Source organism: Anastrepha ludens, chromosome 6 (assembly GCF_028408465.1).
Source record: "Anastrepha ludens isolate Willacy chromosome 6, idAnaLude1.1, whole genome shotgun sequence".
Lineage (NCBI taxonomy): Eukaryota > Metazoa > Arthropoda > Insecta > Diptera > Tephritidae > Anastrepha > Anastrepha ludens.
In genome coordinates this window covers 78,294,869-78,322,380 of record NC_071502.1, presented here as the reverse complement: position 1 = coordinate 78,322,380, position 27,512 = coordinate 78,294,869, and the positions used below count along the sequence as shown (strand labels likewise).

Sequence of the window (27,512 nt, the reverse complement as noted above, 5' to 3'; positions counted from 1 at the left end):
CAATTAAGATCAATTATTTTTAATATTCAAGACATAAATTGGTGTTTAAAAACATAATTAGCTATAGAAACATAGAGAAAATAAAAATCATGGAAAATGACTCTTCTATCTAAATCTCCATTTAATGCAGATAATAGCGCTTTCAAGTTAATTTCCGGTGTCAATTAAAAATTTGAAGAAAGTATGATGCAGCAAGTGTGTAAAATGCAGTAGATTATCAACTGGGTGGGATACGCACTTACATACATACACACTGGCATATGTGCACACAGATAAGCAATGTTGTACACCCCAAGAGGGAACCGTTGCTTTTGGAAAACTATAGACAAAGCAGCAATTAATAGTTTCGAAAATAAATTTATTGTGATTGATTTTGCAGCTAATGCTTGTGTTATTTTGTTGTTGTATGCATTGCAACTGCTCGAAAGCATGAGATTCTACACATTTTTGAGATTTGATTACACATTTTTGGCTGACTTCTGTTATTTTTTTTTTTTTTTGTAAAGCTTAGGGGATTCAAGTATTCACGATTGCCGATTTATGATAAAGATTTCCAATGGAACGAGGTAGCGAAAATTCCAAGAGGATAATGAGTTCTAGTTTTAGAACAAATTAGATAAGACTAATTTGAGAAAGGAAATATCATGTTTGATTACTCACATAGTAAATATCGCAGACTATTTCTTTTATAAGTTAGCCTAACCCAGATATGATTTGTAAAAAAATGTTTTTGTTTGAACTGCGAAACACCTTTGTGCACCTCGCTGAATACCAAATAAGGATATGTAGGGATCGTTCTTGTGTTTTGAATGACGCCAAACCCGAAAATTTGTATATCTGTACAAACACATACTAATTGCGGAAATAGTATTTTTCCACTCAATTGGCTCTCAAAATTATATCAAAGTATTTATTCAAATATGCCGAAAAAGATATGTATGTATATGTGTGTTCAACTGGGCACACCCGTCTGCAAAACACTCACACACCCCTTCTGATTATAAATTTTGACATTTAAATTCTTTGATTTAATTTTATTTAATTCTCAACAAAAATACCATATATACATATATATATGTAGTTATATACATATAAGTTTTTTTATTTTATTTATTATGATTAGGTACAATAATACAATTATTATACTTAATAACTAACAGGAGTGCTAGCAGCCAAGGCCTTCGACATATAAGTTAAAATTCTGAGCTGTGTACGAAATTTAGAAAAATTCAATAAAAGTATAGTTCATTCTTTAACAAAACCCAGTATACCAAAATTCCAAAGTTTGCACCAAATTCATTTTACGATTTTTCAGTCACTTCAAACCTTCATTTTATTATACTATAAAATTAAATAAGCCTTTAAACAGCGTACGAAAAAGTTTTCTAAAAATCCTGATTAAAAATTGGAAAATTTCGATGTTAATTTAATGAATTTTTCTGAATTTCGTACAAAATTTGGAACTTTAATTCATATGTGACTTGGTCTACGAAAAGGTACCTTACGTGCGAAAACAAGTTTTCGAGAAAACAGCAGTTAAAGTTTAAACTTCTAAAAACCCTTGTAACTTTTTTAAATATTAATATTTTTCAATCCGGCCAATTTTCTTCAGCATAGATCACAGTCATAAAAGAGACGAACACGTCAACCGGCATGGCCATTATTTTGTACGCATCCGGCGCAATGCCTCCTCCTATAACAGTCATTGTGTCGAAGGTAAACGTCGCGTTTCTTACAAAACGTCGCGTATCAATAAAATCACAGAAGCAGTGAAAAACATTTTTTATATATATAAATAAATAAGAAAAAGTTAATGCAAATCGCAGAAACCGTTTTAAAAAATAAGTTAGCTTTTGTATTTTCGTATTTATACTTTTCATTTTTTTTTTACTTTTAACAAACTTTTAAACAAATTATGACTTTCTGGTTTTCACCATTTAAAAAAGCCTTTCGCACACTATTCGAATGAACAAAAAAGTGAAAAATGATTTTCTGACACGTAAGGTACCTTTTCATAGACCAGGTCACATATAACTTTTGTTAAAGAATAAGCTGTACTTTTATTGAAAAACAGTCAAAACTAAATTTTAAAAATAAAATGCCAAAATTTATAATCACGAGGTGTGTGTGGTTTTTTTTTATTGTGGAGTGTACTTGGCTCTGATAATTCAAAGAGTTCGCAACTTTCTTAGGAATACGTATTCAAACGCGTAATTGAGAAAAAAACATTGCGAAAAAATTTTAAGCTTATTCATCTGTTTAATTAATATGATTATTATTATTCGCTTTCCAGTCTTCCAAAAGCATATTTTTGTACTCAATCGTCCGCCCATTCAACGACTAATCAGAGGTATTTTTTTCCTTATTTGCTTCTTGTACGTTTTCTTGCATTTTGTATTTGGGCTGTTGAAATTGTTCCCAAGCACAAGTCTGACAAAGTGCGTATATATATAGTGTACACACACACACATATATAAAAATACGTATAAGTGTATTTTGTGTAGCTGGAGAAGTGAAATTCGTGTTAAAGCTGAAATTATAGAATATTCTGCATTCTTTACATCGTGGCATTAAAGCTAATGCATAAACTTGTGACTATGTATTTAGTCAATAATTTATATAGTTTTAACTGATCATATGAAAAACGTTTAGACTATCAGATTTTTATCTTTGCGTTTCTTTAGTGAAAGTGTTTATGACGGTAATTAAAAGAAACTATTACAGCACAATAAGAACAAACATCCAATATTATTCATTAGTAAACAGACCAACAAAATTAAGCGAAAGTATTTTACCAGAGTATACTTTTCCAAAGCTTTTCGACGTGCTGAATCAAATCCGGGATCATAAAAGCGCGAATAGTTCAGGTTTGCGAGACATTTTAACGGCAATGTGCAAAAAACGTGATATTGGTCCATATTTGTGGATATGTGGTAACGCGATTTCTTAAAAAACAAAATAAGCGTTTTCGCCAAATGGTAAGGCATTCGTAAAAGCAACCTCACAAAAATCGGTGGCCGGCGAATTTACGCGAACGTTGCAACCACAGATGTACGTGTATAAGAGGTAAATGCATGTAAAGTAACAGTGCATAATAATTAAAACAAAAAATCTGTAATAAAAATATTGTATTTATATAAATAAAATGGGCAAAACAAAAAAATTCACGGGTATCATACATCTTTCATAAATTATTTATGACTTAAAAATCTCAATCACCTTATTCTTTGCCAAATAAATTTTTCTTGGATATAAAAATTAATTAAGGGTTAAATTATTCATTATTAATAATTGAGTTTTAGACATTTTATAAATTGTATTTTGCTTATTGGCCTCCTACAGAATCAGAAATGCTCGATAATGAGATATAAGTTTTTAATTGCGAAGTGAGATTAGTTAACACCCACTACTAAGAATTATTTAAAAATTGGAATCGCGTAACAAAGTTATAAAAAACTCATAAAATAGCCAAACTATTATCTTTGTCACGCATATTCCCGACTAGAATTACAGTGAGGCATGCCGAGGAAACAGTTAGGCCCGAATTAGGCAGGCCTTACTGAGGCACGCCTCACTATTACCTTACCAGGCCCACGTTAGGCAAGGCAAAGATTGGCATGCCAGAACAATACCAAATTTGGTTGTGGTCACGAAAATCTGGGGCAATGTCTCACTTAGGCATAAATTGGAATCCCTAACTGATTTGTAGAAGGGCATCCGGAGTATTACCGAAGTTTGGTTTTTCGAACCTGCGCCTGAGGCAGATGTGTGGCGATACTTTTCTGGACTTAGGCCTAGTTTGGCTGCCTTATGAGGAGCAAATTTGGAATGCGGTCTGCCTTATTTGCACCTAATCACCGCCTTACCAAAATTTCTAGTCGGGTTATTATGCTATTTCCAAGTTGTTGTTGTTGTTGTAGCAGGTCACTGGGCTCTGCCAGTTCGGTTTAGTTCCTTATCGTCATCGTCTAACCCATCTAACGGTAGGCAGGCAAAAAGCATTCTGTTTCGACAGGTTGGGTCCGGAGAGAAAGAGAGGGGTGTTAGGTGAGTGGGCTTAATATGGTTTGGGAATATGTGTATGCATATTGAGTATGGCTGGATAGGTAGGAGTTTAACCTGTTAAGTGATCCAGGCCGTAATTGAGCCAAAGTTGTGTGGGTCTAACGAGGTAGCTGAGGCTGTTGTTGTTGCTGTTGTTGTAGCAGCATAAACATTCCCCATACATATATGGGAAACGCTGCTGAAGTGACAGTTCTTGGCCGGATATAAATCCGGGTCGTTCCGCTAACGTAGAACCGACTGTCGTAGGAACGAGGTAGCTGAAGCTCTTCGTCGTCGTCTGCAATGGGTGGTGGATATTTCTAAGTCGATATACGAGTTTGCCGCTCGGTATTTGAGTTTGCTGTTTTCATTGAAAGCCTTATCACCAAAAATTGTAAGACTTGTGCTTTTTTTTATAAATATTTATTATCCTATGCCTCTCAAAAATACTATTTAGTAAAAACAAATAATTTGAAACCTGACACCTCACAAATATCATACAAAGAAATTTGCCGCATTTTGGCTGTTAGTTCGAATGCGCTTCTGACGTCTACTGTCCGCTGAAAAGTTCAACTACCTACTCTGCATTCCCAGCGACAAAGACACTCATTGACTTTAGTGGGAGATACCAATGCACTTTGCAAATCAGAGATTGCATTTGCTCATTTCCATTTGCCATCAGACAGCGGAGATTTTTACGATAGATTTGCAGTGGTACTAAAATAAGACACCTACAAATATACATACATACATATGTAAATATATACGTACGTATATGTATGGAAAAGTACATATATGCAAGTATGTAGAATTACTTCGCTCTGTATGTATGTGTGCAAGTATGTTTTATATTTTTAGTTCATCTCACATTTTTACAGCGTTTTTATTTTAATTTTTGATTTTCTTCGCTTTTCACTACTTCATTTACATTCACATGTAAGTGGGCATGCATGTACGTGTGTTTTTAAGTACGGATGGAAGTACAGCTGTGAACATAAAATGAGCAGTGTCCTTAAAAAATTAATTTGAAGTCATTTATTTTTTTCCTATAAATCACCCAAAAGAAGATTTCAATACCAAATATACGAATAAATCCGATAACTACGTAAATAACGGGTTTTTGTTAGCGTCGTTACGTTTTTTAGTGCCTTTAGCAGTGCCTACAGTTTTTTAAGGTTATACAAGAAATATTGATAAAATTTTGCACATAGCGAAACACTGCACCACAGATTCTGAAATTGAGAGCAGATGGAAGATCTTACACAGAAATACAAAATATTCTCTCATGTTTGGCAAAAATGATTTCAAAGACATTAAAATTTATGGAAAAGCAGGACAAAAGAGGAAGAAAATGAAAAACTTCCTCGCCAGACGATCGCAGATTTGTAAGGGACTCCAAAGAAAATCCCATGAGCCATACAAATTAAAAGAGAGGTGAACTTAAATGTTTCTGACGTGACTGTACGTACATAGAAGACTACGGGGAACTGGATTAGCAGCTCGCATCCCAGGAAAAAAGCCATTCCTTCACCAAAACATAAGGCAAAACGTTTGGAATTTGCAAGAAAATAAGTTAGCTGGATAGCAGAGTCTAAAATAACTTTGTAGGGCTGCACGGGTTCACGCGTTCACGGCAATATGCTAGACGTCCACCTGGCACCGAAAATCAGCCACAATACTCTGTGAAAACCATCAAACATGTGGGCTCAAAACTGATGGCATTATGGACACCAATAATTATGTGAAAATAATGCAGAATACTATGTTGCCATATTGCAGAGAGCAAATGCCAATAAAATGGGTCTACCAGCAGGATAGTGATTCTAAATTCACGAACCGGAAGGCCCATAATTGGTTTCGCGTAAGTAAAATTGAGGATAAGGAATGGCCAGCTCAGTTCCCCGACCTCAGCCCTATAGAAAATCTGTGTCGGGACTTAAAAAAAGCTATAAACACAATACCAATTCGAGTAACGCTCAAAAACTTTGGGAAATTGTTAAAGATGCGTGGCTAAAAATTCCGAAGCAGCGATGTGAGCAATTGATGGAATCGATGTCCCACCGTTGTGCTGCCTTATTGAGGGGTACATGAGCTTCGTCGGGTAAAAAAAGGCCTATTTTCAATATTTTTTTTCTATGTAAAAAATTATTTATTTAATTCAAACTTTTTTCTGTCTTATAGATACATATTTAAAGAATCATTTCTGAAATTTTCAAAAAAAAAAAAAAAATTTAAACTCCTCCATTGTGACGCCCTTTCCGGTGATCCCTCGAAAAAAAGGTGCGTCCGCGCTGTCAGCATAACTCCTGGCAGGCTCATCAAAAATGAAAAACCTAAAATAATTGTTTTAGTTAAGACCATAAACTCGTGCTTGAACGAAGGAAAGAAAAAAAGTAAAAATTGGAATTTTGGCAGACATTTTTCCAAAAAAATGAAAATTTCGGTCAAATTTGCTTGACATTTTGTTTTTTTAAATAGTTGTAATTAAAAAAAGAAAAAATTCTTCGTTCAAGCACGAGTAAATTGTATTTCGAACACCTGTGTAAAATTTCATCAAAATTGGTTGAGTAGTTTTCAAGAACATTTGACAACCGACTTTGAAAACACGGTTCCGAGAAAAACGCGTTTAAAGTTTGAGTAACAATAAAAGTGGCTTGGAGCGCACACATTCCAAAGGCTGTATCTCCGAATTTATTATTCGGATCGACCTGAAAATTTAGGATAATATTCCTGAGAAATTGTCGAAATTAATAAGCAAAATAAAAATAAATCGATTTTTTGAACCAACGAAACCCATGTAACCCCTTAAAAAAATTGTGAAATTCAACTAAATTTTAGTCTGCAAACTTTGGCAATGCCGTTTTTATTAAATTTCTTTATAAACTTAGTCAGAATGCGTTACTTATGTATATGATCACCGCCATTTTAATGTTAATCCTGAATTTATGTGTTTTATTATAAAAAATTTTGTTCTTTGTTATAGAATTGTGTTCAGTTAAAGAATATAATAATATTTCAAAATAATAATAAAAACTCTCTAATCACATCGTAGATTACATTTTCTTTGAAAAAATCTAACAGTTTTTTGGTACTGCTATTTTCGTATTCGCAACTGTATGTCTTATAGATTGTACAAAGACCTTTTAGCCGCAGTCGGTCATTGGCCGTCTTCTGCTGGCCGTTGCATGTGGTGAGTGTACGTACGCCAAAATCGTTGCTTCTCCCACCGCGCTATCAGCACCAGTTGCTGCGTTAATTTTAATTAGAGGGAACAGTGAAGCATGAAATGAAGAAAATGTGCCCATACGTAGTACTTTAGAAAGGCTCTAAAACAATATACTCGCTCAAAATGTATGTGCAATGTAAAATATGCACACATGTACACAAACAGCATACATACATACATACATATCTGTGTTTATGTGTAGATATGAATGCAGTATAAATGCGTACGCAGAGCGCAAGTTCTGTTTGGCAGTACAACAGCGACTGCAAAGGCAGTGATTTCCCACCCAAAGCGAACGGCGCACGTTATCGCACGAAAGTGACGTGAAACAACCGAAAGAGCATCAGTTCTATCAATTCTTTCGGGCCAATACTGAAAGTTTACGATTTGTTAACAGATAAGTGTGACGCCATATCAGCTTTGTAGCTTCCCTAGTAGTAATCATATGTGTATGTGCGTATATTTGTGTATGGAACTGAAAGAAGTAGAAAGTGCAAGAAGTGCTATTGAAGCGAATCTAGGCGTAATAATTAAGACATTCATTTACTATCATATATTTTTAAATACCTCGTTTAAAAAGAATGTCTGGTGTTGCATGCAACAAGTCTATGTACTAGTATAAATAACATTCAAGTAGGACTAACGTTTCACTTCATTTTTAGCTTAGTCAGTATAAATGCTTATAACTGTAACGCGTACTTATTTATGTATACTAGTTGACTGATATATACACATACATATGTACATACATATATATGGGTGTAATCAGATTGTACATTGATTCGATGAAGATCACTTTTTGAATCAACGAAAGCACTCGTTGGCAGACGTCTCGAAAGTTTTCTTTTAATTTGAGTGGCGTCGTTTGTAAGTTGCAGCCATGAAAATGTCAAGGAGTTATACGTATACACATACATATACATATGTATATGTATATATTAGGCCGGGTCGATTTGTGGGGAGGCAAAAAATCGCCCATTGCTCTGTTAAAATTATATTCTAGGGATCTAAATAAGAAACAATTTGGCGTACTTAAACCTCCTCTAAACATATTATATTATACTGTCACTGAAAACTGTCACTTCTCTTGGACGCAGAGGAGATCACCTCTGATCTGGCCACATTGAGTACTAAGAGAATTTGGATCTATTCGAGACGCCCGATTGATTAATCGCTCGATTTTAATTGGGTTAGGCTAAGTTAAGGCGGCCGCCGTAGCTGAATGCGTTGGTGCTTGACTACCATTCGGAATTCACAGAGAGAACGGTGGTTCGAATCTCGGTGAAACACCAAAATTAAGAACAACATTTTTCTAATAGCGGTCGCCCCTCGGCAGCCAATGGCAAACCTCCGAGTGTATTTCTGCCTTGAAAAAGCTCCTCACAAAAATATCTGCCGTTCGGAGACTTAGAGGAGGAGGCTTGAAACTGTAGGTCCCTCCATTTGTGGAGCAACATCAACACGCACACCACAAATAGGAGGAGGAGCTCGGCCAAACACCCAAAAAGGGTGTACGCGCCAATCATATATATACCTATATATATATATATATGGGGCATTCTTCGCCAACCGGACACCCCCATCTGCCCAGAACAGTTTTTATAAAAAAATTTTTTCCCTATGCCGAAATAAAAGCTTATGTCATGTACTTTAATTTGTCATGTGGCACTTTTTAAATATTCAAGATGGACGACGAATATATATAAGCTAAGTTAAGGTGGCTGTCACGAGAAAAGCGCTGAATGCTTACAGCTGCAGACTAGGAAAGGGAAAGGAGAAGAAAAGAAACAGGAAACAGGAAGGAGGAAACTGAAAATGAACAGCTATTATTTAAGCTTAGCTGGAGAAAGGAAACCTGGTGAAGATGATTGTTTGATGTTGTTTTTGTAGCAGTAAAAGCGTTCCCCATACATGTTTGGGGAATGCCGCTTGAGTTATTCCTTGGCCGGATATAAATCCGGGGCGTTGCGGTAATGTAGAACCGACGGTCGTGGTGACGATACTTTGAATATACTTTGAATTTGAATGTTTGATATTGGTATCCGGCAACTGACAACTAATAATCGAAAGTGGACCATCACCTATCTGAGCTTTCTCGTTTCTTTGGAGATGGGCATGGGATGCCAACTGTTAATAGCCTTATTAACATTACCTTCTACATAATCATTATTGCCATTATCACCGAATAGAAGCACAATTTTCACCAGGACATAGTCCCAAGGAAATTCTCAAATCGCCACATGCTGCAAGGGTGCTCCAACCAAACCAAGAGCCATGTTCTTCAGCCATTATCCGAAGACCATCGATTCTAAGGGCTTACAATTTTAGTATGAATTCCCATCGGTGAGCAACAGTGCGCGTCGCTTAGATAATCTAAAATTCACTATACTCGCAGAAATCTGCACGGAGGTGACCTTCCTTAATAGTCCGTCGGGTGCAGAATCTACCGTAATTCACCGCATGGACCTGGTACCTACAGCTCATAATATGTAAAAAAGAAAACATTTAAAAGCGAATGAAAGGGAAATCAAGCATTTCCTCATTAACTTTGAGAGCAATGTCAACCAAATTTGTTTAATTGCCGCTTGGCTGTGAGACTAATTATTTCTTTCCTTAGGGAGTACCACAATTGTCAAAAATAAATCGTTTGCTTTTGTAATGAAGGTTTTTTCTACCTAAAATACACCTCAATACTCCGGAGGCCTAAATTCAAAGCTGAGGCTCTTGAGGTCTTGGCAAAATATTGTCCCTCCAAACCTTTCATCCAGCTTGGAGTCCGAACCATCGGTGAAAGAGTTCACTGGTATTTGATTTCAAGTATTACACCTCGCTCAATGCTCTCACCGCTATGGGCCAACACAAGTCCCCGTAAATATTCCCTATCATTTAAGCTTAATTCGTAATTAGATTAGATACGTACGTGCCAAACCACAAAAGAGGAATACTAGAATTATTTAATGAATTTGTTTAAGATTATTTTTGGCGATAGTTCCCGTCTGCTGGCAATGAATACAATCGATGCCAATCTATAAAAACTATAGTTACTTGAGTATTTACTAACATACAAGTATGTGCATTCTCTTCAGCATATGAATATACCCTCACAGTCCTTGCGAGTTGTCTTAATTATTATTTTTTCCCTTTAGTTTTTTATTTACTCCAGCCTTCTTCTGCTTCGGCTTCTTTTTCACTACAAAATTGCAAAAGCAGTCTTTATCATCTGTATCAGTTCCTTCTTTTCCTCCATCACCGACATGAAATATTTCCAAATCACTGCGCAATGTATTTTACAAAAATATTGCGCTCATACACGTAAATGCACTTTTGCACATATTTATAAGTGTGTTTGAATTTCTATACTGCCAACTTTTATGCTGCATAAGATATATGTATGTATGTATGTATGTAAGCACGAGTATTTCAGATACCAGACGGGAGAAGTAGCGCAGTCGACTGAAACTAACCTCAAAAATCTCTCAGCTGGAAATACGCGCCAGTGAGGAATTTTTTAAGATGAAATTAAAAAGACAATGCAACTATAATTAGCTTACATTTGTAGGACCATAAATTTTTTTTTAATTGTGGTATTAATTTAAATGGTCTGGTATGTTTTTACGAGTACTGACAGTTGGAATTTCGAAAAAGTATGGATTGTATGAAAATTGAGCCAATTTAGAGTTAGTATAGTAGAATTAGTATTACAGTGCACTCGCGGTAACTCGAATAGCCGCTAAGTCGAACGACGTGCTAACTCGAACACATTTTTTCCCCTATTGACTTCTTTGTAACTCGAACAATAAAAAAGCGCTATAACTCGAACAAAAAAACAAATTTATTTGTACACACATTCTTTTCAAACATGTACATTTTGTACATAGATACATATGTAATAGTATATGTATATAAATTATATGTATACTAGTGTATAGTCCATTTGAATATTTCGGCGTTAATATCCCGTTAGTTTTCTGGGAACAACATCTTGCATTGACCAAATTGCTTTAAATTTGTCATTTGTAGTGTATCAGTGCATGTGAGTAATGGATCGTAAAAGGTTGAAGTGTTTAACATTAAAAGAGAGGGCTGAAGTCCTTAACAAAATTAAACGTGGACGTAGTGTTACTTCTCTAGCGAAGGAATATGGGGTAGCCAAGTCCACCATAACTCTTATAAAAAAGAAAGATAAGGCAATTTATGGCTTGCACTAACGCTACCGGCAACCATAAGCTTAAACTTCTCGTTATTGACAAAGCAAGAAATTCTCGTGTTTTCAAAAATTTTAACTGTCCGGTGGAGTACAAAAATTCCAAATCAGCCTGGATGACTTCGGCGATTTTCAAAGACTGGTTTCATAATATAATTCGTTCGTGCCGCAGGTAAAATCCAGATTCATTAAAACAATTTTTTTAACCAAGTTAAATGACTTTAATGTTTAGGTAAGAAAATATTTGAAAGATGGGGGACTACCTGAGAAGGCTCTTCTTCTAATTGATAATGCCCCATCACATCCCAACGAAATCGAATTAAAGTCCGAAGATGGTTTAATTTTAACTATGTTTATGCCGCCGAATGTAACACCATTGATCCAGCCAATGGACCAAAATGTAATTCGTATAACGAAACTATACTACAGAAATTTTCTACTGGCTTCCATTTTCAACAATCGATCGAAAAATCGATATCGATGACTGTTTTTTTAACATGGCACACTCAATTGATAAGTCGAACAAATTCGATAAATCGAACAGCGCCTGTTTTAATTAGTTCGAGTTATCGCGAGTGCACTGTATTTTAAATTGTCCACATATAGTAAGCTATATTAGTCTGCCATGTTTATTAAAATCCGTGTAACTGTTTCGGAGTTCTTTAATAAAACAAAACAGCTTTGATATTCAAAGTGGCGCGGCTGACGTTATTTTCGAAATACCTTTGCATTTCACAGTTGTTCTTCTTGATAGAGAGCCTTACCCACTGCGCTTAAAAAAAAGTTATACTGTGCCAAAATAGAGGTAGAAAATATAAAGCTGAACACATTCTTTATCAACACTAGAACCAAGGTGAAAAGATGGAGCAGGTGGCCAAAAATATTGCTGTTGTTTCTAGGCCCAATACGGTGGTTCTAAACATTCCTATCTGGTCGAAGAACAGCAGACTCTTCTGTGAAGGCTACTAAATAAAAATGTCGATGAAATCATAGAAAATATCGAGGCTTATCAAGGTGTGAACGAACACTTGAGCCCTTAATATTGAAAGTGGTATAAGTCCAAAATTTTAAAAATCTAGTTTATCAGCTATTTCATTTCAAATCCTCATAAAATATCATAATCTGAAGAGCTTAGCAGTATGTCATGAAAATTAACTTGATAAAATGTGTTTATTTTTTGGTTGGTGAACAAAATACGGCTAGTGTTTTTTTGATAGTGGTATAAGTCAGTCTGTTCACAAAGTTTGGCAAAATAGTTAGTAATTTTATCATGTCTTCAGATAAGGGTTCAGGTATGATCAAGTAATCCTTTTAATGTAAAAACGTACTATTTACAGTTAATTATAGACATTATACGGCGAGGAAGTACATGTAATGATCCCAAGAAATGGAACCGAATAAGATTAATATCGTCTTCAGATGAATCAGTTCATACCGTAAAAATGAATTCGGAACCCTTATAAATGGAAGAAAGCAGCATGAAGAGTGGTAAACTTTTCGAAAGTAAAGATTGCTTTTGTTCTACAAAATTTATAAATGAAATCGGATATGAAGACAGGAAAGCTAAAGTTGATACTTTTTGGAAATTAGCAAGTTTCGAAAAACAAAATTGGTTTGTGTATAGTTGGGTTCGAAAACAATCAACAAAACAAAGACGACCCAAAAATTATGAAGGATATATGAGAAAATGTAGTTTTAAGTTTCTGGTCGTGGCAAAATGGCTGGATCATCTAGAAAAACAGATGAAGAAAAATAATACATGACGTGTGAAAGAGTGGACTTACAGGAAAATATTCAATACGGAGTTCAACTTAAATTTTCATACTCCTCGTAAAGACACATGCCAAAAGTGTGATTCGCTAAAACTAAAAATTGAGGCATCTAGTAATGAAGACGAGAAGTTGCATCTTACGGAAATTTATCATTCACATCTTAACAGTGCCGAAGAGGCTAGAAAAAGTTTAACAGATGCCATACAAAAAGCAAAAGATAACCCGAGTGAGTATTACGGATTCACATTTGATCTACAGAAAGCACTTTCTTGTCCAAAACTTTCTGTTTCGCTAGCTTATTATAAACGCAATATGTATGTATCCAATTTAGGGTTTCATAATTTCCACAATGAAAATGCTAAAATGTATGCATGGAATAAAACAATTGCCTCAAGAGGATCAAAATCGTAACGTTCACATATCTTTAACTTGGTTAAAAATTCTTCAGTCATCTGATAATAATGTTGAAACAGTGGATCATAAATTTATGGTTTCCGGCCATTCTTTTTGCCAAATGATCGCGATTTTGGTTTGATAGAAAATTAAAAAATCGAATTATTTATTCATACCTGAGCATTATTATAATTTAATGGAAGTAGTATGTAAAAAGAAAAACCTATTCTTGGTAGTACAAATGGCTCAGAGAGATTTCATTTCGACAAAACAACTAAAAAAATCAACAAATGAATGAATGAATGAATAATTGGCGCGTACACTTCTGTTAGGTGTTTGGCCGAGCTCCTACTCCTATTTGTGGTGTGCGTCTTGATGTTGTTCCACAAATGGAGGGACCTACAGTTTCAAGCTGACTCCGAACGGCAGATATTTTTATGAGGAGCTTTTTCATGGCAGAAATACACTCGGAGGTTTGCCATTGCCTGCCGAGGGGCGATAGCTATTAGAAAAATGTTTTTCTTAATTTTGTTGTTTCACCGAGATTCGAACCAAGAGGTCGTTGGTGAATTCCGAACGGTAATCACGCACCAATCCATTCGGCTACGGCGGCCGGAACAACGAATCAACAAATAGTAGAAAGAAAAACACCAATGGAGAAGCTGTGTCTGGGCTAAAAATACAATGGATCAGATTTCTAAAATATGCTCCATATAAGATGTTTTATAAAACTTGCTTGGATGACAATTCCGAATTCAAAGTATTAGACCTCTCACTTAAAGGACAAAGACCTAGAATGTACGAAAATATTGATTTGCTTCCATTATACACAACCCATAGACCAATAACAGAAGAAAAACGTAAAGATACGATGGATTTACACTTTATTTCCCTAAATACTAATAAATAATTTACTTAGCTACAATGAAATGAGTTTGAATAAAAATTTAATTACTAATAAAAATGTTTCCTTGATGATATAAGTCATTTATTAAGGCTTACACTTAATTTTGAAAGTGTTATAAGTAATTTCAACCTTTCAAAACCACATTTACATTTAAAATGTGTTATACATTTCACAACCATAATAAATACTTGTTTGTTGGCACTACTTTACGGTCGAAAAAATAATATTCCATTATACAAAAATATTTCTAATTCTTTAAAATGCAAAGCTCTAAATATCTCGAAACAAGGAAAGCATGACTTATAGTATACCACTTTCAAAATCAACGGCTGGCTCCCTTATTTCACTACAGAAAAAAAAGAAAACTAACCAAAACTAACAAAATACTCGTCAAAATAAGGGAGAGCGCTCAAATCTTTTTAATTCACCTAATATTATGTTTTAGTCTAGGCGAAACGAGTTACAAATCTTGTTTTAGGAACTTCAAGAATATTAAGCATGGAACAAAGGCATGTTTAGTAAATAAGAACACAGAAGTACGTATTTGATTTTTGTATAAGAATTAAAAATGTATGTCACTGCTCAGGGTGAATTATAAACGAACATACCAGAACGTTCAATAATGTGTGTGACTGACACATAGATGGCGGCACTAGTACTAAATCAATATTTTTTACGAAAGTTGGCAACCTTTTTAGGCTTACTGTCAAAATCATATGTTAATCCGACCATTTGTTTCCAAGTTATAGTGCTTTAAGTGACGCTACTTTTGAGTTAAAAAAAATATGAATTCAAAGCAATTCCGTGTGCTGATTTATCATTGTTTTTTAATGAAAAAAAATACTGTTCAATGCCAGGAATGGCTTGAAAAACATTATTCGGACTCTGCTCCATCAAAAAGAAGCATTTGTTATTGGTATGCCGAATTCAAACGTGGTCGTACAGACACCGATGACATTCCATCTACTGGAAGGCCAAATGACGCTGTTATTCCGGAAAACGTTGAAAAAACACTGAAAATCATTATGTCCGACCGTAAAGTGAAAGTGAGGGAGATTGCTGACATTCTAAAGATATCAGCAGGCAGTGTACACACCATAATACACGAACATTTGGGTATGAAAAAGGTGTTTTCCAAATGGGTGCCGCGTTTGCTCACACCGGAGCAAAAACAACAACGAATCGATGATTCAAAGAGCTGTTTGGACATGTTTACAGCAATAAGTCGGAGTTTTTGCGCCGGTACATCACAATGGATGAAACATGGATCCACCATTTCACTCCATAGTCAAATCGGCAGTCTGCTGAGTGGCATGCAACCGGTGAAAGCCGCCCAAAGCGACCAAAGACGCAGCAGTCGGCTGGCAAGATTATGGCGTCTGTATTTTGGGATGCGCATGGAATAATATTCATCGACTATCTCCAGAAGGGGCATCCAGGGGACCATCAACAGCGACCATTATATAGCGTTATTGGAGTGTTTGAAAGACGAAATCGCAAAGAAACGGCCTCATATGGCGAAGAAAAAAGTGTTGTTCCACCAAGACAATGCACCGTGTCACAAATCAATGAAAACGATGGCAAAATTGAACAAATTGGGCTTCGAATTGCTTCCCCATCCACCGTATTCTCCAGATTTGGCCCCCAGCGACTACTGGCTCTTCGCAGACCTCAAAAAGATGCTCCGTGGTAAGAGATTTGGCTCAAATGATGAAGTAATCGCCGAAACTGAGGCCTATTTTGAAGGCAAAGAAAAATCGTTTTACAAAGGCGGTATCGAAAGATTGGAAAAGTGTTGGAATGATTGTATCTCCCTAAAAGGGGACTATGTTGATGAATAAAAACGAATTTTAGCAAAAAAATTATTGATCGAAGTTTATATATGTATATATATAATTGGCGCTTACACCCTTTTTGGGTGCTTGGCCGAGCTCCACCTCCTATTTGTGGTGTGCGTCTTGATGTTGTTCCACAATTGGAGGGATCTACAGTTTCAAGCCGACTCTGAACGGCAGATATTTTTTATGAGGAGCTTTTTCATGGCAGAAATACACTCGGAGGTTTGCTATTGCCTACCGAGGGGCGACCGCTATTAGAAAAATGTTTTTCTTAATTTAGGTGTTTCACCGAGATTCGTACCTACGTTCTCTCTGTGAATTCCGGAATGGTAGTCACGCACCACCCATTCGCCTACAGCGGCCGCCAAATTTATAAACGAATAAGGCTGCCAAATAATGCTAAGCTCGTAGAAGAAACGCGACCCTGTTGGTGAAGAAAGCTTAAAAAGCGCTTAAATCCAATTCCATGTCCTAAATATAAAAAAATTTAATGGATTTTCTATTTTTTTGCTGAGATATAATAAAATTTGTTGCAATTAAGAATTGGAAAGCATGGAGCAGGGTATCTAAGAACATACACAAATATTTGCATGAGTATACATATAGATTTGTATGTATGTATGTTTTAAGTAAATAAGATATTCATTAACACACTAACAGATAATTGTTGGCATGCATTGAAGCATTTCTCATTCATCAACGACGTAATTTACGGCAATGGCAATGAGTTCCTTTGAAACACGCAAAGTTCAGCACAACAGCGAATTCACTCCATTCAACTCTGTTGCAATGGAAACAATTCACATGATTTGGGGCAGGGACAATAAAAATAATCTCTAAACACGTGTGATGAACCCAGGTATGCATATATTTATTACTCGTAACAGATGTACATACATATGTACCTTTTTGTAACATTTGCATGCTAAGGTAAATATAAGGAGACTTTGTGTAGAAGTCTTGCTTTTACAACTATTTCACTCAGGTAGAACTTAAATAACGCTGATATCAGATATGGTAATAGTATTGACAATGTAACACATTTGTCAGTACCTATAGCATATAATCAGATTAAAATATTGTAATTACATTTATTTATTTTATTTTTTATGCTTTTGTTAAAATTTCCTTCAATAAAAGCCAGAGAGATCATCACCGAAGCATTGCACAGGCCAACAACGTTTACAAGGGGTTCACATTTAAGTTCAAAGATCAGCACTTCGTGCACTTTTAAATTATAAGAATTCATTTGATCATTTCCTCTAAGAGCATTTCAAATCACAGCATAGAAATACAGCTTACGAAACCTTGAACATTGGCTTCTTGTGAACCAATTACGGGACAAATGCTCCGATTTCTAGGGCATTTGAAGATTTAAATTTGTTTTTCAATTTTCCGTGCTGATTTTACATAACCTTATGGCATCTTAGTCAACCATCTTAAATCGTTTTATTCTCAGTAATTACTAAGAACATATGTAGGTTCGAATCTCGGTGAAACACCAAAATTAAGAAAAACATTTTTCTAATAGCGGTCGCCCATCGGCAGGCAATGGAAAACCTCCGAGTGTATTTCTGCTATGAAAAAGCTCCTCATAAAAATATCTGCCGTTCGGAGTCGGCTTGAAACTGTAGATCCCTCCATTTGTGGAACAACATCAAGACGCACACCACAAATAGGAGGAGGAGCTCGGCCAAACACCTAACAGAAGTGTACGCGCCATTTTTTTTTTTTAATTACTAAACTTAGCTCATAGGGTTATATAGTTTGTAAGAATGTATCCATTCAAAGGCAAATAAATAAATAAATGAATAACTTTTTTTAGTTCAATTACGTTCTGGTGAAATTCCTAGGTGTATCACCCCCATATTTGAATAGCTCAGCCGGTAGTCCTTCAGCTCCCGCGGCTTTGTTGTTCTTTAGCCGCGTTGTCGCTATTCTCACCTCGACATGATCGGGTAACGGAATGACAATGTTTGTTGCGAGACGCTCGTCCACCGAAGTGAACGACAGTACTTGGCGATGAAGTCTCTCTCCTACAATAAATCCAACACCGAATTTGCTCTCCTTTACATAGCAGCTGTAGTAGACGTCACAAGGTCCATAGCTTCTCTTGAATGGCAGTGATGTCAGCCCCTAAATTCTCGACGACATCAGCCAGCCGGGCAGAGATACCTTCCCCATTAAGGGACCGGACATTCCAGATGCATGCCCTCAAATCGTTAGGCTTTGTTTGTGTTAACAGTTAACTAGTTTTTAACAAATTTTTAACTTTTTATTCAGAATTTAAAGAAGACTTATGTTCTATCCCATTCAATTATAGTAATTCAATTTTATTATCTTATTATATGTATATCATAATATTAAATAAAAGTATAATATAATAATAAAAAATATAATAATTCAATTTTATTATAATTGAATTGGTGAAATATTCCTACTACATTTTGGCATTTTATTTTACTTCTTTTTTTTGTGGGCGCATTTTCTCCTATATAAAAAAAGGACAACTACGTTTGCCAAAAAAATTATCAAAAAACAATGAAAATTTTCAGTCACTTTAAACTTAAGGCTATTAAACTGAATAGGCTATCAAATTGCATACACAAATTCTGAATAAAAACTTTAATGAAAATTTGTCGAATTTTTTAAAAAGTTCCGCAAAGTTTGAATTTTTGGTTTATGTATTTGGTTTTAGTTGTAAAATGCACTGAATAAAATAGTCAAAACCTTTCAATATGTCGCGCTGCTTTTATTTTGACCGCCACTGAATGCATGCACTTTCTTTTATTGATACCAAAACCTTCGTGCAAGTACATCATCCCTCAACTGGGAGATTACTTATATTGAATAAATAAATAATTTCATTTAAAAATGCACACTCTTCTGTTTTTACTTTCAATAGTTTGAACCGCCGTAGCACATCTAACTTTACCAGCGTCGCTTATGGCCTGACTCCCAGGACAGTCGGTTCTTCGCTATCGGAACGACTCGGTAGCATTTCATAAAAATTAGGGGGGAGCATTTTATGATGTTACAAAAACAACTGCATGGTCTGATTTCTTCGAGAATTGTTCTCCATACAATTTTCGGCGTATTCTCTCTATATTTTCCGAATTCGTCGAGTGAGTTACTGCTTTACGAAGCTTTAACTTATTTTGGGTGAAGTATTTTAATAAGATTGATATTGGGAGTGATTATGACGGCAAATCCAAAAGATTACTTAGGCATTTGTATGCATTTTCAGGTGTGTTTGACTCAACACTGGCTTTTGCTGGAAGAGCGTCAGAACTCAAAGTAAACAATAAATTGAGAAAACGGCTTCAAAAATAGGATAGAACTGCATAAAATAAGAGCTGGTGGTAATTTTTGCATTCATACCTAAAATATATTTGTTTTGCGTCTTGCAGCAAATGAGCGATATGCACTCTCGTATCGTTTGCAAAATCGACTCCATAGGTTATTGTCCTCATATGCAAGAAACGTTTTTGTAAAATCAAATTTTTGGGAAAACAATTTTTTGTTTTAAAATTTTGGTACCCATTTTTTGTCGTTTGTTTTTAAACAGCTACGCATAATCACGGCAAAGTTGCATATTAGGATCTCCACAACTTTTTGAGTTATATTCAAATAGGTTCAAAAATTACCAACAAAATTTCCGAAAAAGTTAGAATAAAAAATATAATTATTATAACTGTTTTTAGTTGGAATAAAAAATATAGTTATTATAACTTTATTTAATTCATCTTTTACCCTAAAAGACTAATCTAAAAATTATAAAAACGTTAAAAAGATAAAAAAACAATAATAGAACCAAAAATCATATTAAAAATTTCTTAACCAAAATTATTAAAGTTTTCTTCTTATAATACGAGGGTATTTTGAAAAGCCCCTGAAAATTCAGAGAAATAGCACTAATGACGCGTTGCGGGGTTATATTTAGCTACTAAGTTTACTAGCATCTCTCACACCAAGCTTCAGCCAGATCGGTTTATTTCTTTGCGTTTGGCATTTATTTGAAAAAGAATTTCGTGTGGTGATTAAGCATTACTTTATGAACTTAATGGAAATAGGGTTCCAACTCGTTTTACACCCTCCTATTCTCCAGACTTAGTTCCCTCGGTCCCCTCGCACTACTATTTGTTCCCGAATTTGAAGAAATGGCTGGCGGGAAAAGGATTTTATTTAAACGAGGAAGTGATTGCAGAAACGAATGTCTATTTTTCAGACTTAACCAAACCTATTATTCGGAAGGGCGCAACAAACTAGAACATCGTTGAACGAAGTGTAAGGCCAAAAAGGAGACTATGTCGAAAAATAAAAAAAGTTTACCCAAAACAATTAAGTAGTTCTTATTTTTGCCCGGACTTTTCAAACGACCCCTGTATTCAAGCCTACAAAGCAACCAATTTTTAGAAGAACCCCTCAGCAGTAACATACTGTATCTTCGGATAATATAAGGGAATGAGCTCAGATAAAAGGAAGTGACAGGCACAACACTTTTATATTTAAAATGCACTACTTCATTGCTCTATTAAATGTGCTTCCTTCAGCGATTTGGAAACGTCTAGTTAAAAAAAAAAACGAAAGAAAGTCGGAAGTGTTATGTCATCAAAAACAAATATGATATTTACACGGTATGTACAGTAAACTAAATTTTGAAAATCTATTGGTAACTAAGCCAACTCCTGCACTCTGCCTCGTCCTGTTTCTGGTGTTTGATATCCATAAAATGCATGCGATCACAAGATTCCGGTTAACAATACTACGCCGTAAACGAAAATTGTGGAAGTATCATTTGCTCATACAAACATATTTGAGGCAATTTTACAAATAAAGGAAATTCGTTTTCATGTTTAGCAAACGTACCGCTATTAACAAATGCTTCTCAGTAGGCGGCAAAAAAGAAGTATATGCGAGTATATATCAAAATATAAACATGACCGTAAATTTATGTATGTATGTATGTATGCACTTCCTGTAATTTGAGCCTTACCGCTACTCCTTGTCCTGTGCATTGAAGAATATCAATTGACTATGTGGGCAGCACTTCCGTATGCCACCGATTTGGCCGATGAGTCATTTTGACATTTTTGGCTTTTCAATAAGTTCCTTCAACTCAGTATTGCTACTTGTGCAGTTTAGTAAGTAGATGCATTTTGCATACGTATGTATGTATTTCTTTCTACGCCCAGGTACTGCCTTTTGTTATTATTGTTTGATTTTTACTGTTCCATCTGAATATTCTTATCTTTGCGTGTCATTCCAGAAGGTCATCAAGAATTTGCATTTTTTGCACATTCGAATACGAATCATTTTTATAAGTATGCATTTGCCTATTAGCTCCGGCAGACGCTCATGCTTGTGCTGTCCAGCAGTGTATTAGCGTCATGCACCCGACACGCACACATATAAGCTACTGTCCAGCTGGCATGAGTGTATGCCGGAGCTATATAAGTTTGCACAAGCCATGTACATATACACATACATATATTTATTTGTATATATGGATATTTCTCTTCTTTATTCACTACGCTCAACGCCCAAATACAACTTACACCAACATACGGCGATAAGGTTCGAACTGGAAATACTCTAAACTCAAGTCTCAAGTGGCTCTGCATTGTAGTAAACTGTAGTAATTTGATATCCAAGCAAACTCATTTACATACGTACATGCATACAAATATTCGTATGGATATGTATATTTACATGCATATATCCGTATACGAACGTACACTTTGCCAGTCTTACATTTTGATATGGTTTCTCTAATCATAAAACCTTCCCGATTACGTCGCTAAATGTCAAAATATGTTTTTCGGAAATCTATCAACAAATTAGAATAATTCCACTTGAATATACAAAAATATGAGAACATATTTAGTTGTTTACTGCTATTTATATGTATAAATACTCTGCAGGGAACATCGGAACTAGGGAACAAATTAGTTGTTAGCGAGGCACGTATGTATGTGGTATGATGAAGCTGCTACCCGAGTTTTGTTAGAAAAAGGTGCTGGAAGAAGCTTGCGCCTTGGCCCCATACGTCCCCATTGAAGTCCCTTGCTAACCTGAACCTGCATATTTCTAAATATTGATTTATTTGTAGGTTCGACTTTAATTGGAAAAAATTAAATGACATTAAAATGCTTACTTATTCAATGATAAAAAATGTGGTATTAAGTTTTTAAAGTTAAATATATTCGGTTCGTTTTCAACTTTTTATATGTATATACATATATTTTTTTTTAATTTTTAGGTTTATTAGCGGCTTCCTTAGACGAATGGGTTGGTGCGCGATTACCATTCGGAATTCGAAGTTCGCAGTTTCGAGTCTCCGTGAAACGCCAAGAACAAGAAGAATAAGTTTTTTCTAATAGCGGCAGGCAATGCTCAATTTGCCGGGACAGTAAGAATATTTACAAATAATCAGCAGGCACGCTATACCTCCTTAATTTTAATTTCTCATATTTTTTATTTCTCATAACTTTTTATTCTGTTCATTATGTTCAAATACATACTAGTATTTTTATGTTAATTTTTATCAAAATAATTCAAGGTGAATTTAAATGTCTACAAATACGTCAAACAGAGCCGATAAATGAGGGCATGGTATTAACGTTGATAGCGCATACATACATAGGTCAGGCTATAAAGAAACACTACTACAAGATACTACAGAATATTCCTACAGGGAATATTCATATTTAATAGCAATTCTTTGATAGAGAAATGTGAACATGTGTGTTAATCACATAATGAAAAAATAGAATATGCTGATGTGTCTAATCATTCAAGGAGAAAAATAATAAATGAATGCGGAGATACGATTTGCTCCAAGTATTCATGACTTACATTTGCACATCAATGCGATAAGCTCTTGCTTTTCCCTGCTTTCTCTCTGGAGATAAAAACAGCCTCCAATAACAAAACTTGAATTTCACAGAAAGAGTTGATATCAACACGACTTTGTCATTAAAGCAACTATTTCGTTTGATAAATGCAATAAAATTAAATTTTCGCAGAAAAATTAGTCTGAAAAAAATGTATGCTTAGATCAAAAGACATGACTCATGCCCCCCTAATCAGACGTCGGTGCACTTAACCCAATGCACTTTTAAGTAAATAGTTTTTGCTTTAATTATTTAGTTAGGAAACTTTGACAAAGAAAAAGTTTTGCAGACATTCGTCACTTCGAACTCACTCTGAATATACAAATATGTGTGTGTACGAGTATGTAGGTATGTAATTACTTAATTAAGCGATTATTAAGAGTTTACTCGCATTAAGTCATACAAAGGAAAATACGTGCATATGAATACTCAATACATCTGTATGTACTTATATATGTATGTGGATTAATTATGCACATGTGGTGGTGGTTTGTGTTTTCGTAGAATGTTTTTCATGCATATAAGAAATATTTATAATATACATACATACATATATAAATAAATAGATACGTATGTATATATGTACTTTGGTAATGCGATAAGCAGTTGCTTGCTATGCTTATAAATGTGTCAGCGTGTGTACTTCCAGGCAGACGTCGAAAATCTTTCACTCATATGGGATAAATAAATACACAATTCTTTTATTTAAGAACGCTCGGTTTTTGTGTTTGTTCTCGATATGCGATGTGTATTTGAATGGAAGGTCTCGGATACATTTGATGTTATGGAAGTTGCGCATTGTAAATATGCAAAAGCTAAAATCAATTTGAGACCAACGTACTCGTAAATATGATACTACAATTGGCAAGAACTGTTTACTTTTTTGTGATTGCTTGATTTCTTAAGTTAAAATTGTGAGATCTAAGCAGAAGATCAACATTAACCAAGCATGCTTGCATACATACATATGTATATGAATATGGACATCTTATATATTTTGTACACATTGTGTATTTTGAATTATTTAGAGGGTATATTCCAAAGAAAAAATATATACAACTACATACATATAGTGTTTTATATGATCTCCTCTTGGAAATAGTTTCCATCAGCAGAAATCTTTTGAGCAGGTAGAACGAAATAAAAAAGAATTCAAAACAATAGAACATCCAAAAAGAACACCGAAAACATTCAAACAAAATTTTTATTTTTATAATTTTTTATTTTTGTATTTTTTTATTTTTAAAAAACTCTCAGGAATGCCCCTGCACATAGTATGTATGTACGTACATATATTGCATTAAATTGTAAAAGATACGCACCATACTAAAAGAATTGGCAATTTGTTTTTATAAAAATATAGATCATGCTGCAAAAAAATTAAAATTCTAAGTCTCAAACTTCGTGAAATATAAAATTGAAATAAATGCACCCAATTTTAGTCAAAATTTCAGGCTTTTTAATCAGCAGTTTTAGATAAATTCCGAGTATGATGTTTCATAGCCTATTAAATTCTTAGTCAATAAATGTATGAATTGGCCCGAAAATCGCTTTTATTTTTGACAACTATTTTTTTTTTGCTGGCGGTCTTGAACATTTGCTCCATATAAGAAAGCGTAGAGTTCCTACATTTTTCTAAAATTAAAAATGGTAATTACAAAATATTGTTGTAGAAAAAAATGGTCAATGTCGTTGAAGTCCTCAGGAACTCCTCTGTAAAAAACAAAAAACTGGCATACTCTTAATTTTCTAACTTCTTTTAAAAAATGCTGAACATAAACTATTATTTTCTCGAGCAAAGAATAAATGCTGAAATGTAATTTTGATTTTTTCGACTAAATAACAAGACATCTTTCAGTCCCATTTGGTACCAATCGAATCATCTTGAATCCTAGATTTCAAAAATATATAGTGGGTGTTTCCCACTCAACAAGCGAAACAAAATAAGCTGCGGTTTGATTTCCGGGTTACATTTTAACCGTTATTATTTTATTTAAAAGTCATATAAATGTCAGAATATAGAATAAAATTAAAAAAATTTAATTTGGAATTTTGCGAAAAAGTCTATTTAATCAGACTAGAAGTAGAGTAGGAAATTTTTATGAAAATTTTTCGACTTTTTAATTTTTTCCAAGCTTGAAACTTTAGATTACATGGCTTTTGTTATAGTGTGAATTATGTCTAATAAAAAAAAAGCCAAGAAAACCTTTACAAATGTGTACCTAACATATGAGATGGATAGGCTCATATAAAATATGTAAATATTTCCCACCGCTTTTTAAACTTCAACTCTTTGTATTGTGTTTTGTACTCCTTCTTTGGCTGCTTCGCAAGTAACTGCGTGATTGAGCATTAGTTCTCCACTTACTAATAATTGGGCTGTAGTTGCTTAAATATTTCAAAAATTTTGCAAATTAATTTCTCAATTATGTTCGACGATCCCTGACATTGATTTTCCAACAGAGAACCTGACATCATCAACGCCATTATCAGTTTTGCTACGCACAAGTTTCTACGCGCGTAAAGTTAAAATTTATAGCGAATAACTTCTTACGTACTATACATACATACATACACATTCATTTATACGCGTATGTTACATATACATCTATACTATATATGTTTGTACGTATGCCCATACGCACTTTTCGTTGACAGTTTCGAAAATTGCTAAGGAAACCCGCTGACAAAACTGGATTTTTTCCAATTCACCAAAATGTGCGCAATCGCGGTTGGCTTCAAAAATTCTACAACTCGCATTTGCAGAAACACAAAACGCACAAAACCTGCAGCAAATCAAACAATACCAAAATAAATTAACAATCAAAAGCAACAACAATCGCAAGCTGCAAAAACTGCTGTAACAATATGCGCCTAAAATGCAGCGAAAATTTGCGAAAAGAAATAACTAAACTTCGCCTGACCGAAATTAAAATGCAATGCATTTTTAAATTTTTTTGCTCGTGTTTTTGTCACCACTGACAATGCGAAAAAAGGAAACTCGCTCAAACGTTTGCGAGATTGTTGAGTTGAAGTTGGATCAGTCGATCGATTGGTTGCTCGATCGAATTTCAAGAAATTCCCACTTACCTTAGCACCGATTTGATTGCCACATTGACCGGCCTGCAAGTGCACGATTTCCCTCATTTTGTAATAAGTTGTTTTATATAATTTTTTTAAACGAAATTCGCGAATCCGCGCTTAATAGTTTTTTTTTTTTTTGGTTATAATCTGAAATTAGGGTTTGCCAATCAGAATCCTTTGCTTTTATTCGCAAATTTCTGTGCAACTTTGTTGTGAATTTGTTTGAAGATCACACAGGAAATACTAAAACCATTCAAAATTTTCAATAATGTGTATATTGTTTTTGTTGTTGCTTTTTTGTTTTTTTTTTGGTTTCTTGGGTATATCCTGCACACAAAGGAATTTTTTGTTTCCCCAAATCAGAAAATTGGAAATACTTTGCTAATTGCTGGAACAGATCAGAGCACAGAAGTGGACAAAGCACTTGGTGACAACTCGGCGAACGAAACTGAACTGATCGTGGAGGGAATGCGCTATGCCAGCAAGAAGCATTCGCCGGCTGCCGGCATTCACGCAGACGAAGTTCGCCGCACGCCGCATGCGTCATATTATGGGCGAGAGTGCATGTGTGTACTAATGTGTGTGTGTGTGTACATTTTTATCTACATGCATGCTTTGGTTGGGTGGTGGTGGAGATGAGCACACTGCGGTGTTGTTTTTGGTTGAGAGTTGGAGATATGCCGCACAGGCAGTAGATAAATATTGAAGTCGAGCGAATCAGAAACCGAACGAGTGAGTGTACTGCACGAAATGCATTAGGTGATCGAAAACACTGAGAGAAATATGTGTGTGCTTTAAGAACTATTTATTCACTTTCTAATGGTGAAAAATTACACTAGTATATTTAAGAGCGCGTTTTAACCACTCATATTTTAATGATTAATTGAATGATTATGATTCATGAAAAGCATATCAACGTTTACATATTAAATTTTTCTTTACTTTTTTGTATATTACTTTCAAAAACTATTTGTATTATTATTTAAACAGCATTCTTTTTAAAACTTATGTAATGGAGAAAACACATGTAATGCGTTGTTGTTGTTGTAGTTTGATAATTCTGCTGAATATGAAACCGACAACATATTGAAAAAGTTCTCAATTTTTCTCAGATATTCATATAGAAAATTGCATGCTGTACAAACGAG

At 34.7% G+C, this 27,512-nt stretch overlaps 1 protein-coding gene across 1 annotated transcript in view; it reads right to left on the bottom strand.

Annotated features, from left to right (window-relative positions):
• Positions 1-26,807, bottom strand: part of LOC128865889 (tubulin beta-3 chain) — a 38,773-nt gene extending 11,966 nt beyond the window's left edge. Inside the window, exon 1 of the mRNA XM_054106281.1 lies at positions 26,371-26,807. Coding sequence (XP_053962256.1) covers positions 26,371-26,427 — 57 coding nt within the window. The 5' untranslated portion in view covers positions 26,428-26,807. The remainder of the gene's footprint in view (positions 1-26,370) is intronic.
• Between the last annotated feature and the right edge of the window lie 705 nt (positions 26,808-27,512).